Here is a 14,341-nt window from a genome sequence, read left to right on the forward strand (position 1 = left end):
ACAGCACTGCCAGTCTGCCAGCCTGGTTGTCCCGCAGGGAGGGGAGGGAGCGATAATCTGGGCACTGAGGATTAGGACGGCAGCCTGGTCAGGAGAAATATCCCCCTTTGGTCTCAATCTGGCATGATAGCCATCACCGTATCGACAGGGAATAAGCCAGGGGGAAAGGAGGCTGATGCTTTATGAGATTGACCCCGAGAAAGATAGCTGAATTAAAGTCAGCAGAAACCCTGCTCACATACTGCTTGGCGTGCTAATTCCCCCTCCCTCCCCCCCCAACAGAAAATACAAGTGATGCAACTGAAGCAGTGATCCATCAAAAATGTTTCCCAGCTTCTTGCGGCTTTTTATTATCCACGCCGTCTGATGAAATGCTTCTATAGTCGGGAGCCACGGACCAAACAACTGCAGTCGAGGGAAGCTAGCAAACAAATTCCACAATAAAACAGAAAACATTCAGCCTTGTGTCCAAAATCGAGTCAGTCACGGAAAGAAAACACAGACCTAAGCTTCCAGGCCTGCTGACGCATATGGGACCACAAAATTAAATTGCACATAGACCATGTCTGAGTTGTTAAAGCTGGGCAAGCAATGTTGGTTTATAAACTATACAAAGCAGTCAACATCCCCATAATAATTTGAGGATGAATGGAATTTGTTTTACCCGGAGGGAGGCACATAAGGAAAGAAAACACAAACGGACAGAGCAACAATCTAATAATGTAATACAACAACAATACAAGTTTGTGCAGCGATTAAAGTGAGATTATTTGCGAGTGCAATTTGATAGAGTGCTTTGCTACCCTGAGGAGGTTTGTGATGAGGACGACGAGCTCGCGTTTCGCGTGAACTGTGCATGTGAGTTTAATGTCACGCCACGAGTCGAAATCAAGGCTCCCGTCTCAGACAGGTGACCCATTTCCACAGCTGGAAACCACAACCTGAATCACACCCAGGCGAAGCAAAGATAAGACAGGCTGTCAAATGTTCCGCCTTGAAAATCAACTACACACATGTAAAGAGGGAGAAGTTCACTCAGATATGAAAATTTAGTCATTATATACATGCAGATGGGAAGTTGGGTGAAGTTTCATAGTTCACAGAACATTTCTGGAGCTTTACAGCAACGTGGGGCGTTGCAGCATTCTCTTAAAAAAAAAGTAGCTGGGGATGTGTTTTAAAACTTGAAAAAATGACAACATAAAATGGCTCCATACAGCTCGTCGGGCTTAAACCAACTCTTCGAAAGCCCTTAGATCCCAATTTGATTTGAAAAGATGCTATTTACACCTATTTTAGAACAAAATCTTCACTGTAGCTGCTATGCTAAAGGCGTTAGCGCAGAGCCGGTCTGTAGTGGGTGTAAATAACGCCTTATCAAAATCAATTTGGGATCTTGGGGCTTCTGGAGACTTGGATTACGCTGAACGAGCTGTATGGGGCCGTTTCATGTTATGGGGTTTTGGTGGGTTGTTTAAGTTTTAAATCAAGTCCCCATGCTGCAGAATGCTGCAGATTGCTGCATTGCTTGTTGCAAATGTTTGTGTGTCTGACATGACTTTTGCAGGAAAGTATAATTACTACAATAAAATCCTCAAATGTATCCCTCATTAAAATTTCCAGCTTTCCATCAACATCATTTCCTTTCACAAGTGCTGGACACAAGATGTCTCCTACTTCCCTGTAAAGTCATCCTCAGTGTATGTGCAGTGGAGGCCACAAATCTGGGCAAAAGTTCATTTTTAGTTCATTTATTTTTAAGATTAAAGATTAATTTATTTTTTAATTGTTAATTAATTTTGCAACAGGGTTGTATAATGAGAAGAACTTTGTAGTCCCTACATGCTACTCATAAAAAACTATACAGATATATATATACAGATATGGAAGTCATTATAAACCAAACTATTTTTTTCTATTTGAAGTGTGGATGAGTTAAGGAAGTGTTTTTCAACCCTGTTCCCGGGACCCCCTGCCCTGCATGTTTCAGATGTTTCCCTGCTCCGACAAACCTGATTTGAATGATCAGCACGTCATCAAGCTCTGCTGACGCCTGATAAGGACCCATTCATTTGAATCAGTGTGGGCGGGGGGGGCACTCAAGACCAGGATCGAAAAACACTGAGTTAAGGGGGCTGATCAATAGAGAAAATCCTCAGTCAAAATAATCTGGCTAATGGCTATCAGTCTTAAATGTTGGTTTGTTTACAACCTGTCTGATTGTCTGACTGCAACCAAGTTACCATGTCGTCATAACGGACAGAAAAGACTCCACATTAGGCCTGCAACCATCGATTATGTTTCATTAGAGATTAATCTGTCAGTCATTTTCACAATTATCCCATTAATCACTCAAAAAGTGACCAACCAACAGTCCAAAACACAAAGACTGTTCATTTACTGTCATAAATGACAAAGAGAAGCAGCAAATACTTACTGGAACCAGCAAATGTTTGACATTTTGCTTGAAAACGACTATTGATTATTGAAATAGTTGATTACATTAATCAACTAATGGCTGCAGCTCTGCTCCACAGAAAGACCTCTCTTTGTTTGACTTTCAGCTCTTCTTTCTATGCAACTGCACAGCCCCTCTACATGTGTGGCTCTTTGTGAGACATAATAACTCCTCTTCCCCCGTCATGGAAAATTGCCTAACCATTCCCATCCAAGAGTCATTGTGTAAAGGGACCGACACATTTGAACGAACCCGCTTGTGGCTGGCACATTCGCAGATGTGATCTGCAGCACTAAAAAAGCTAAGAAAACGGCAGGAGAAGGTTTATCACCCATTAAATGTAAATGGGGATTGTCAGAAAGAGAAATATTGCGTCACACTTACAAACTGAAAACACACACACACACACATGCGCGCATCCTCTCACTCACACACGGTTTAAAGTGTCCCCGTGGGCGCTGGTCCTGCGGTGCTATTAATTGTACAGTCTTATCTGAGTGGCCCAGGCCTGCCATGGGGAGTTGGGTGAAGGTGGTGGAGGAGGGGGCGACGAGGGGGGAGGGTGTTTTAGATCAGCTCTCATCCCAGGGGGAGACTCCCTGGTGAGCAAGATGTGTCGCAGGAGCTCCACACACACACACACACTCTCTCTCTCTCTCCCTCTCTGCTGGCACACATCTTTAACAGGAATCTGTGGCTATGTCCGGCTAGTAGCTAACAAGACAAGGCTTTATTGTCCAGGCTGAGGACACAATGCACCACGCCCAAGATACTGTCAACTGGTGACGGCTGACAATGGCTCCCAAGAGAGGAAAAAAAGGCATCTCTTTGCACGAGGCAGCAACACAATGCAAATAAGGGTCTTTATGAGTTATCCGGGGTAGCCTTTAAACATTTATGACCGGGATAACGTGTTATGCAATACAATAAACTTAGATTGCTTCCGCTTTGAGTCGTTAATCAATCAATTGCGGTGGAATCGAGCAGAAGCGCGGCTGACTGCGGGTTGTTTACAAGATGCATCACTGTGGGAATTTGTTTGCTTTAGCTCGGGAGGATGTGTGACGGCTGAATTAGATAAGACTGGCGAGGTGACAGAGAGGCGCGACGCTCGCGGCAGCAACGCACGTCCACACACACACACACAGACACACTCTGGAGTCACCTTGGCAAGCAGACGTGGCTGTTACTTAAACCCCTCAGATCATCTTTGACTGGACTTTAAGTGTGGGTGCTAAATTATCCCGCTCCGGTGTGTCTGCGTGTGTGTGTGTGTGTGTGTGTGTGTGTGATGCTATCTGAGCCTGATGTTTGGGAAGCAGATCCAGTGGCTAGTGCGTTTCACTGATTACAGAGCAGACGGACCCTCTTCCCTCCCCCTCACACTCCCCCGCTGGCCGAACGTTCAATTACAGACCTGATGTAAAACCAGACGGAATGCCTTCATCAAATAAATAAATAAATACCGGGGCGAACGCAAGCTCTGAACCAAATATGTGATGGAAAAAATGAACTCCTGAGAGGTGGGACCGGTTGTCTGGCTCGTCCTCCTGCAGGCTGAAGTGAAGTCTGGGAGGTGGAACAGGTTATGATGAAACCCGAGCACCTGAAGAACCTTAGACTCCATTGCATCATGTTCATTCGGGCATAAATCAATAGATCTGAGTCAGCGTGGGATAAATATTGATCTCCTGGATTATCGAGCATAAAAGTTCAAAGTAACCCATTGCATTATTTCAGACTGTAAACATGCTGATTTGCCTCACATCTAAGATCAACCACGCCCGCCTGGTGCTGGCTCTCTTCGTGCTTGTCCCAGCAGTCCTCCCCTTCAAAAGTTTTCACGGAGTCAGTGAGGGAAAAAAATTTTTAAGTTTGTTTGAAGCATTATCTTCATTCATATGCAATGCGATTAAGCTTTGTCTCGGGGGGTTCCTCGGGAATTAGCATCGCAGACAAATCTGTTCCAAATCTGATTAGAAGTGTGTAAGAGAAACAGTTCTGACTTCTGCACACTTAATTCGTCTAGACGTGATGGAGGGACTCTTGGTTTCCTTAGTTATAATCGCCATGCAGATGGAGCCAGCTCTCAAGCCTTGGGGGAACTGCCTGTTATAACCTCCCTCTGAGCGACACCCATTATCCAAGTCACCTGGGAGCAGGAATTTCATCATCGGGTCGGTTTGCTGACGTAAACGGAGTGTGTGTGTGTGTGGGTAGGTGTTCTGAGTACCATAAGAATTCAGATTAAGCCGGTGTAATGGCCGACTCGTTCGGTATCAGACTGCTAAACTGACTCTGACCTCACTGGTGTTCGGCTTAGAGGCACCCAGCAGAGGACCGCCAACACACACAGATGGACACGCACGCACACTGAGGAGGCACTCAGTGATCACACCATGAACTGTGGCCGCTCAGATCAGAATTTGGGAAAATCTGTTTACGATCGCACCTAAAAATATGTTGATGATGGCTGTTTTTGCCAAAACTGAAAAGATGCATCACTGTCCCGTGTCATGAGATAGCTGACTGATGATCGAGTCAGAGCCGATCCGTGATACAAGCTTGTTCTTTTAATGATGCTGATCTACAGTGAGGGGAGGAACGCAGCTGAAAACCTTGATGGATGAGTGAGATCAAATATTATTCACTTGTTTTCCTGCAACTATTCCCGCCTTCTTCTGAAGATTATTCTACCTAGAAGACACATTAGAATACCCCCCCGCTTTACATCCTGTTACATCATCTTATGTTTGCAATGGGCTATGTCACAAAAACAAAACAACTCCCGATAGAGTGTCACAGGAGTGAGTCCTAAAACATAGACATACGTTGGCATTTTTGCAGTTCCAGTTCCCTTTTCTTGAAGTCAGTGGGTTTTTTGAAAGGGTTTTTCTGGTTAGATGCCTAAAATAAAGGCTGCCGAGATTGAAGAAGTGGAGATTACCATACAGGACAAAACATGCAAGTATCATAGACTTTCACTTGCCACAGAGATTATTTTCTGCAATAATCCAAAATCCATCTGAAAAATCCTATTGGCTTTTTGTTAACAGAACCAGAGCGATACTAACTTCCAGGTTTGTCTGCAACAACACAACGTCCCTGGAGAACTCTATACTTAGCTAACCTTTTGTTGGGTGCGTACATGTCAACCCTTCCCCCATCCATGCATCTGTAGCAACAGCATCTTCATTCTCTAATTGTAAGAGTGTCCTTTTACCCAACTGGAAACAATGAAAATCGTTTGTTATCAGACAAAAATGCTGGAAAAAAAGCACAAAATAAACGACTTGCTTCAACTTAGCCATTTCCCCTAATGTGCTCACCACCATCAATCTCAGAAGAGGCTAAATGAAGCTGAAAGCAGCAATTTTCTGTCCTTGAAAAGACTGCAGAGTTCCATTTAAAAAAAGGCAGAAATTAAATATGTATAAACTAGAAGCCAAATAACCATGTTTAAAGCGAAAAATATGATTGCGAGTCGAGGGAACGCCTAATCAGCGTCATTGTGAATCAGGGCCCCGGGGTGTTGATGGGTGTGTATGACTGGAATTATCATCAGTGGTTATGAGCACCGCCTCCACAGGACCGGCAGGTAAACTGGGAACACAGTCAGTATTTCCACCAGGATACTCATCAGCAACAAAGAGTAATTAGTCACATACACTTGCTGTATCGAGAGGGTCCTACTTACCTACTTCAACATTAGGTTATTCATTAGTATTACTAAAATAATACAATTATGATTAATATTGGTTTAACAAGAAGAGAACACTGTATTTCACAAATCCACACACACGGCTAGTTCTGCATCAAGCCTTCCCACTTCACAAACACAGGAAGTCCGCCTGTATCATGGCGACCAAACAGGAAACGGATCCAAAAATAGCAGGACACGGTCAAGAATACCGGTCCATTTTCTGACGCAAATCTCCATCTCGCCCTCTCTCATTTACACCCACCCACCCACACACCCACACACACACTTATGCACACACACACACGCACTCACACAACTTGGCATTTTAAACGAGTGTTCCAATTTCACACTTGGACTCCGAGAGGACTTGTCATCTACAATTGATGGTGTGTCGCCCGACACGAAGAGGTACTAGTTTCATAAACCCTCTGAACTGTGAATCTCAAGCCGAGGGCATGCAGCACATCAGTAACATACCGTATGGATGACACAGCGTTTTGGAGAAAAAAAGAAAAATGTGAGAAATCGCTCTGGTGGAAAATGGTAAAAGGAGGGAGAAAGGGAGGAATGGGTGTGAAGAACGACGGGAATAACACACAGCAGCCTAATTATAGTCCAAGTGCCAGGCACCTGGGGAAGACTCCAGTGCTATGGCAACCCTGAACACCCAGGACGATGAGGGGAGAGGAGACTGGGATGAGAGAAATGAGAGGACGAGGTGATGAGATCATTTCTGAAATGGAGGAAAACAAGGGCCCTCATGGGCATTTCTGTGTGCTGGTGGAGTTGGTTAAACGAAAGAACTTCACCATCGAGGAGAAACTTTCTCAAAAAGAGCCCACATCTTTAAAGTAATGAGTCAGCAACCTCAGCAGGAATCAAAGATGTGCTGGGGCAAAGCGATTTCTTGGTGTGAATCCATTTAATAAAAAAATAAGAGTGCTGAGAAGATGAAAATATGAGAACGAAGGAAGCTAGTAAAAGGAAAAGGAGAGAACAGAGAGTCCAGCTCCACTGTGATTCCAGGAAATATCTCTAAGGTTCATTAGGAGGAATTGGTTTGTACTGGTTCTGATGGAAAGATTGTGCTTTGAGCTTTGAGCTGTCACATTAAACTGCTGCAATAATATAAAGAATTCTAAATTAAATGTGTTTCTTTCATTTTAATTCAGCTCCGACTGAAAACCAAGCAGATATTTAATCCAAAAACATCAAGGGACATACTTTTTTTTCCCCTCCCACTTCTGTGGTCCGTTTCTGAACTTTTTGTGGCTGTCTGACCTTTTGGTCGCAAACCTCGACAGCCTCTGGCAACGTGTCTGGAGTTGGCAGTGGCCAGTGAAAGTTGCATTAGAAGTACGCGCTCTTCTTGAACTCTGCCTTACAAATTTAAACTAATACATTCATGAATTAAATATTAATTTATGGGAGATTTTTTTATTAATTCAAAGTAGAAATATGTGCATGACAAATTTCTGACGCCTGCATACAATCTGTCTGGGCACTAATATAATTCTAATCTAATTCTTTTTTTATTTTTAATGTGGATGTGTTGTAATGGCTAGCACAGGACTTAAGTCTGATTTCTAAATCCTGTCTGAATACACCCACTGTTTGGGGGATATTTCAGCCTGATATGATGATGATATGACATTTGTTGAGGTCTTTACCAAACAAACAGGTTTTTGTTATAGGTCAGAGCATCTCTGCAGCACTACAGAACTCCATTATAATGCTGGTTTGTCACTCGTTTTACTTAGGAGAGATCGCAGATAGGATACATGGAGGGAAAAGGGGGCAGACATGCAACAAAGATCTGCTTGCAAACTGAATCTGGGATGTTGCGACTATATTGTATTCTCCTTAGCTACTAAACTGAAAATAGAGATGCATTTCTAACCCACTTTCGAGTATGCTTTTATAGGACAGAGGTATCAAATATGCTGCGTGCCACTCTGGTTTCATGGAGTCATCTCAAGGCCAGCCGCTTCATATCAGCCTTAATGCACTTTACCCTGAAATAAATATCAAAACTGGCACAGAGGTGCGGGCAGAACCTTTTCTCTCTTATAAGTGAGAGCTTAGAGGTGAGCCGGCCTTTCTTTGGTTCATTACACGACTCCAGTCTGGGATCCAACACAGAGCAGCCTGTTGAATGGGCTGCATCGTTAAGTCAGATGCCTCTGAGGCGAGGCCGAGTCAGGATGTGTGTATAATATAATATACTGATTGCAACACCATCTACACTATCTACACATACACAGTTAAATTTATATACTGACTCATCCATCACACACTGACAACATTGCATCTGTAAGGCCAAATCCATGATTAACACCTGATTGTATTGGCCTTGGTCAGATTATGACAGGCTGGGTCATATCTCAGGTCAGATGGAAGGTCAGTCACACACACACACACACACACACACACACACACACACACACATACACAAACACAACACACCACAGCCTTTACTGGGACACCTGACACTTATGGAGACATATAGAGATGAGATGTACGTGAAAACTGTGTGTGCGGCTTCCTCGGTGATGAAGCGAAAGCTGGATGTGCCGCTGCCGCTGAGTAATTGCGCAGGTCAGAGCGACTTGTTTTCTCGGCTTATTATTCAGATTCTCTACCAACAGCTGCTTACTCAGCAGCAGCGAAAATGAAGTGTGTGTCTTCGTGGCGCACTGCTGATATTTACAGATGGAAATGACGCTCCGATGGTGATGAATGGTGCTGCCTGGTGCGAGATTGGCTCTAATATGAGAAGTGGGAGGGATAATGTTGGTTTCCCTGAAGACCGCCAGGCGGTAACGCCAGGGGTGTGTACATGTTTGACCTAATGGAGCTAATTACGAGCCAGTCATGAAGAGGTGAGCGTGCCGAAGAGGCTTTTCCTGGGACTGACTCGCAACTTCAAAGTAGCGAGTTGGAACATTCTGTACACAAGCTGTATCATTCACATTTTGTCTTGGCATGATTAATGCAACCAGACTTCAACTCTGCAGAAAACCATGTAGAAGCCATCTTTTACAACTTGGCAGTACTGTATCTGTAAAGCATCGGTTTGCTCTTCATGGCAGTCAGAAAATTAGGCTCTTAAGGCTGAAAAATGCTTTTACATAGCTTAATCTGTCTCAAATGATGTAACCATAACTGCTCACGTTCATCCATGCATCCTTTATGTTGGCATGAATGCTCAGCAATACATACACTAAAGGGCAGCTCAGAGTCAAGACCATTAAATACACCACAAATTGTGGACAGAGTATTATCTTCACCAATATTACCAATGAGAGAAACTGACACAGAACATCGTTTCAAGTGCTTTCGGAAGACGCACTGTTCAAACCTCTTTCTCATGTCCTATGGTCGTCTTGCTTTAACTATTCGCCACACTATCCCGCATGTTTTCCGATGGTACCGCTGTGTCGTCTGCGTCCATACACATTCAGAAAATGGCCACAATATGGATGAAATGGTCACAGAGTAGAGACGGGGCTTCAACTGTATCCCTGTACGTATCTAACGTTGAGCACAAATGAGCCTTCGATCTGATCCCCAAACTGGCTAAAGAATAATTCTCACAACAGTGGCTGAGTACCCTGTATGCCTGCTCAGTGGCCAGCATTTTTTCTCTCAGTAAAGCATCTCAGCACAGACCTGCACCATAAATCAGAATGTTCTCTTCAGTCAACGTGCGAGTAAACGGTTTCTCCTGCCATCAGATACTTGTTGAATCTAATCAAACCTTCTGGCATCCAACCGTATCTCATTCAGAGACCTGGTTGCAAAACACAAAGCATGCCTTTGAGCGACGCACTGGTCTGTTACCACTGAAATCAGCACTACCAGATTCCTCACATGCTTTCAAAGGGGGGATGCTACCTTTCAGTAGGAAAACACACAAAGAAGACTCAGGATTGGGGGAATTATGCAAAAATGGCCACAGAAAAAGAGGCAAAGACTATTAGATAAAACCATTTTCAGTGTTCATGAACAGCTGATTCCCATCACTACCAGGGAACTCGGTTGTCTGAAGTGTCATTAGGTGGACAGAGAAGGGAAGCAGTGGACATGCAGCTCCAAAAAGACAGCAAACACATCAGTGTCATCCCTGTTTCCAGGGACCATGACAACAGAAACAACAGTATCAAAAGGTCAGGAATTCTTTTCTCCAGGACAGACAGAGGGGGATACAGAGGGGAACATTAATTGGGAGCGCTGCGGTGTCATTGTTGTTGTTGACACAACCAAGATGGACAATATGTGCCGTTTGAACAGGGGACGTTTCAACACTGGTTGGACATGAAGGTTAAGACAAAGGACGTAAGAGAAAAACAGGAAGTGCTGGAGACTAACTGCTTTCATGTCTCATTATGAAGAGAACATCCAGTCCTGCCACATGACAATATCCACTGTTTACAGAGAGGCACATAGAGAGCAAGCTAATATCACTACACTGACTGGCACGACCCGAACCTATTTTCTCATTTCTATGGCAGCTTTTTCATTTAAAAGATGAATCGTGTGGTCAGAATGTCAATGACAAATTCTGAAAGCTGAAGGTGAAGAGTATGAATTGCTCATTTTGTCCAACCAACAGTCCAAAGCCGAAGTACACTCACTTTACAACGAGACACTGCAGGGAGAAGAGAATCTAGAATCTGAAACCAGCATGTCTGGCAGCTCTGAGTGCTTTTAAACTTGATTGTTTGTTAATAATCGAATGAGTGATCGGTCAACATGACGTTCCATGTATCAGAGGAGAGACCGAGAAAGCTCAGCTGGTATGGGTTTATCAATACTGGAGAAAATGAGTATTGAAACCGTTTCGATGATAGATATATAGAGAGTTAGATATAGAAAAAAAGACAACAAACACAGCAGCAAACATCTGGTTTTTGGTGTCAAGTCTCTCAGAATCAGAGCAAAGGCGTCTGTTACCAGGTCAGCCCAACAGTCAACAATCAGAAATAAATCCACAGATTGAGAAACTGAATTATTCACCGACATTAGCCTCAGCTGACCTGAATACAGCACAGCCATAAGACGTGCTGCAGTCTGATTAAGAGCTTTCTCACACCGGACAACGCTGGATTCTGCAAAATGTAAATTACAAACTGAAGCAGAAGTTTGGGGCGAGGCAGTCGTAAGTGGGGCCAGTAAAAAGTAAAATAAGAAAATGGAAAGCGAGAGGAGATATATTAGTGTCGGCTGGATTTTCTCCTTCAAAGAAATGAAACTGCAGCGTGAGCAGCGGAGAAGGTGCCAGAGAGAAACACTGGCAGTGCCAATAGGGATAATGGCATTAAACTCACTAATAAGGGGAGAGGGCTGGTCCGCCCCAGGCTGAAAGACTGCAGTATGCACACAAACAGACTGCCTGCGCCCATCCAAGAGCCATTTCCCAAGGATTTACAAATACACAAAGGCTGGCATCCAACTCCCACGCTCCACACCGCGGGCCCGTCAGGAAAAGCAGCTTCCTGGAGCCGTGTGTTCAAAAGAGTGTGTGTGTGCAGTGGCGAAAGGCTATAAACAGGCCCGAACAAGATCAAAAAACTTGCAACGTCTAATTTTTAAGTCTGATTTAATCTTCCTTATATTACTCCCGAAACTTTTAAACAAAAGTGTTCCATCGCATTTCATCACTTGTGCCTTTGATGCTTGTAATGTAAATACTGGAGTCCAAGGGTAAAGAGTGCCTTAAGTAAGCTAAGCGACGGATTATGAACAAAGCCAACTCTGTGCTTGATGAGGAGCCCAAACTATTCATTCCAAGCGCACTGATTATAGGCTGCGTGAGGGAGACAATGAAGGTCAGCTTCCACGTTTCACCTGATTCATCTGAGGAAAAAAATACTCAGGAAAACAGGAGGCCTTGAAGGGGGTACGATCGCAATCGTTTGGCAGTGTGGACCTATTACGAGTAACACCTTTATCATAAACGAGCTGTAATTGGTTACAGCCAGGAATCCCACAAGAAAACACTGAACTGTAGCTGCTCCCTGACCACAACTGCAGGTCCCATCTGAAACAATGTGGCACCCGGCGGTCACACAGGAATGTGTCATTTCTCTCACAACAAAGCCACACTGTGAATATTTGAGGCAGCGCAGCCCACACCGAACTCCCCTCAGCAGCTCGACCTTAAGTGCTAAAATCATCCGTTATAATGGGTGAAACAAAAAAAATGCCCCATGCGTCAAGTATTTCACCAGTGTTGGGAATTTTCCAGACGCAAAAAAAAAATTGCAGCCTTCCACGAAAAGAGGAACTGAAGCACTACCAAGATAATTACACAGTGATGTTATGACATCTGAATGCATCTGTGCGCGTTAAAATGGCTGAATTTGGTGACATAAGGGGGATTTGAGTCATTTGAGTGACATGTCAGCACAGGACTGAATGGCGTGTTAAAAATAGATGGGCTATTTTTTGCAGTGTGTATCAACAAAGCGATATTCTTGGCTTGAAAAATGGATGAGCAGTGATTATGTGACACTGTTAAGACATTGTTAAAGGACAGCTTGTATTCCTAACGTGGCTATTATCACGTTAACTCTGCCATAAATGAGAAAAAAAGGCAGCAAAGGCAGTCACAGCTCCTGTTGGGCTTCCCAGTTTCCCGACCCCTCGATAAATGCTGCAGTGCACCGCCGCCATCTTACTTCTCTATTCTCCTCTCTCCTCCTGGCTGAAATATGACGGAGAGCGATGATCGTGTTTGTTTTTGCGAGGGATGGTGTCATCTTCACGGCTTCTTTCACTTGACCACAACAGAATGAGCCACCGGGTCTTCATTAATAAGCAACAAAACGTCTTCTTATTATATTTGGGCTTATTTTCATTCCCAAAAACACGCCCACTCCCTTAAAATCAGCCCTGGGGATATGGAAAATGGGACTTTTATTCCCCGTAATGACTTTAGCTAGATTGAATTAGCCCGGATGGCCAGTTAAAAACGCGTGCTGCGTTCAGGACCATTATCCCGCAGAATTACTGACGGTAAATCATTTGTTGACAAGCGCAGCTCGGTTGAAACGTTGAAATCAAGCAAAGGAGGCAAGTTGCTTCTGGGTTTTTACACAAAGGGGAAAGAAACACTGTGGGTGTAGCTTTAAATCAAGGGTGTCGGGACGTTCTCCCCATTGTCACACAGTCTCAATAAATCAGTTGCAACAGCCTTTTAAAGGGAGACTTTACCCGAGAGAAGGCATTACGGAGCATCGGAACAGGCGTTTTAAACAAATCTGCGGTTATTAATCTTTATCTCGTGCTTCTGGAGGTGATTAATTACAAAAGAAACGACGACTAATATTTGAAGAATGCCGTAATGGTTGTGTAATGTACAAAACTGTATGAAGTCTCTGATTTAGAAATACCCAAGTGTTCACAATCAGGGTCAAGATGGGGAGTTTTTTTTACACAAGACTTCCGGTTAAAACCTTCAAGATAAAACGACAAGCGAAAGACCTTGCTCTTTTTTTCAGTTTTCACTTTGCTAAGTAGCAATGTGGGAATTATACTGGCTTCAATTATTCGTGAAAATATCACTTTTGCTTTTATATAACTCATTTTCGCACTATTAAGACCTTTATAGAATTGAGATGTAAATGGTTAACGTTAAATTCAAATTAACACACGCAACAGACGATTTAAACAACAAACTTAATGCTGTTATATACAATTCTACTACTTAATTTGATTTAATTTAAGTGACCTGCTTTTTTAAATCCCCCCTTCAAACACATTCTTAGCTTTAGCTCTGAAGGTGCAACCGATTAGCTTCCGGTCTCCTCGCGGCTAACGCCAGCTAGCTTGACTCGACAATATGGTGGAAAATACTACAAATTCTCGCACTAAAAAAAAAGGGATTTTTCTTACCTCGGCAGCCAGGGCCGACGCCGCCACGGCCAGCAGCAGCAAAGCTACTCGGTCCCCCATGTCGTTTCGCTGACACGACGCTCCTGAAGGCAGCGTTTCACCGAACGGTTTGACGTTTGCGTACGGGCGAGAAGCGGAGTGTGTTCGGCGCCGGTGACTCCCGTTGTCTGATGGAGAGCGATACCGAGGCTGCACAGCTGCTCAGCGCCGGATCACCTGACCACAGCGGAGTGGGATTAACGCACACACACGCGCACGCTCTCTCTCTCTCTCACACACAC

General features: G+C 44.0%; 1 protein-coding gene across 1 annotated transcript in view; it reads right to left on the minus strand.

Moving 5' to 3' along the window:
- appa (amyloid beta (A4) precursor protein a) overlaps positions 1-14,254 on the minus strand; it is a 39,139-nt gene extending 24,885 nt beyond the window's left edge. The window contains exon 1 of the mRNA XM_073495478.1: positions 14,061-14,254. Coding sequence (XP_073351579.1) covers positions 14,061-14,120 — 60 coding nt within the window. The 5' untranslated portion in view covers positions 14,121-14,254. The remainder of the gene's footprint in view (positions 1-14,060) is intronic.
- Positions 14,255-14,341: the final 87 nt, after the last annotated feature.

Source organism: Pagrus major, chromosome 24 (assembly GCF_040436345.1).
Source record: "Pagrus major chromosome 24, Pma_NU_1.0".
Taxonomy (NCBI): domain Eukaryota; kingdom Metazoa; phylum Chordata; class Actinopteri; order Spariformes; family Sparidae; genus Pagrus; species Pagrus major.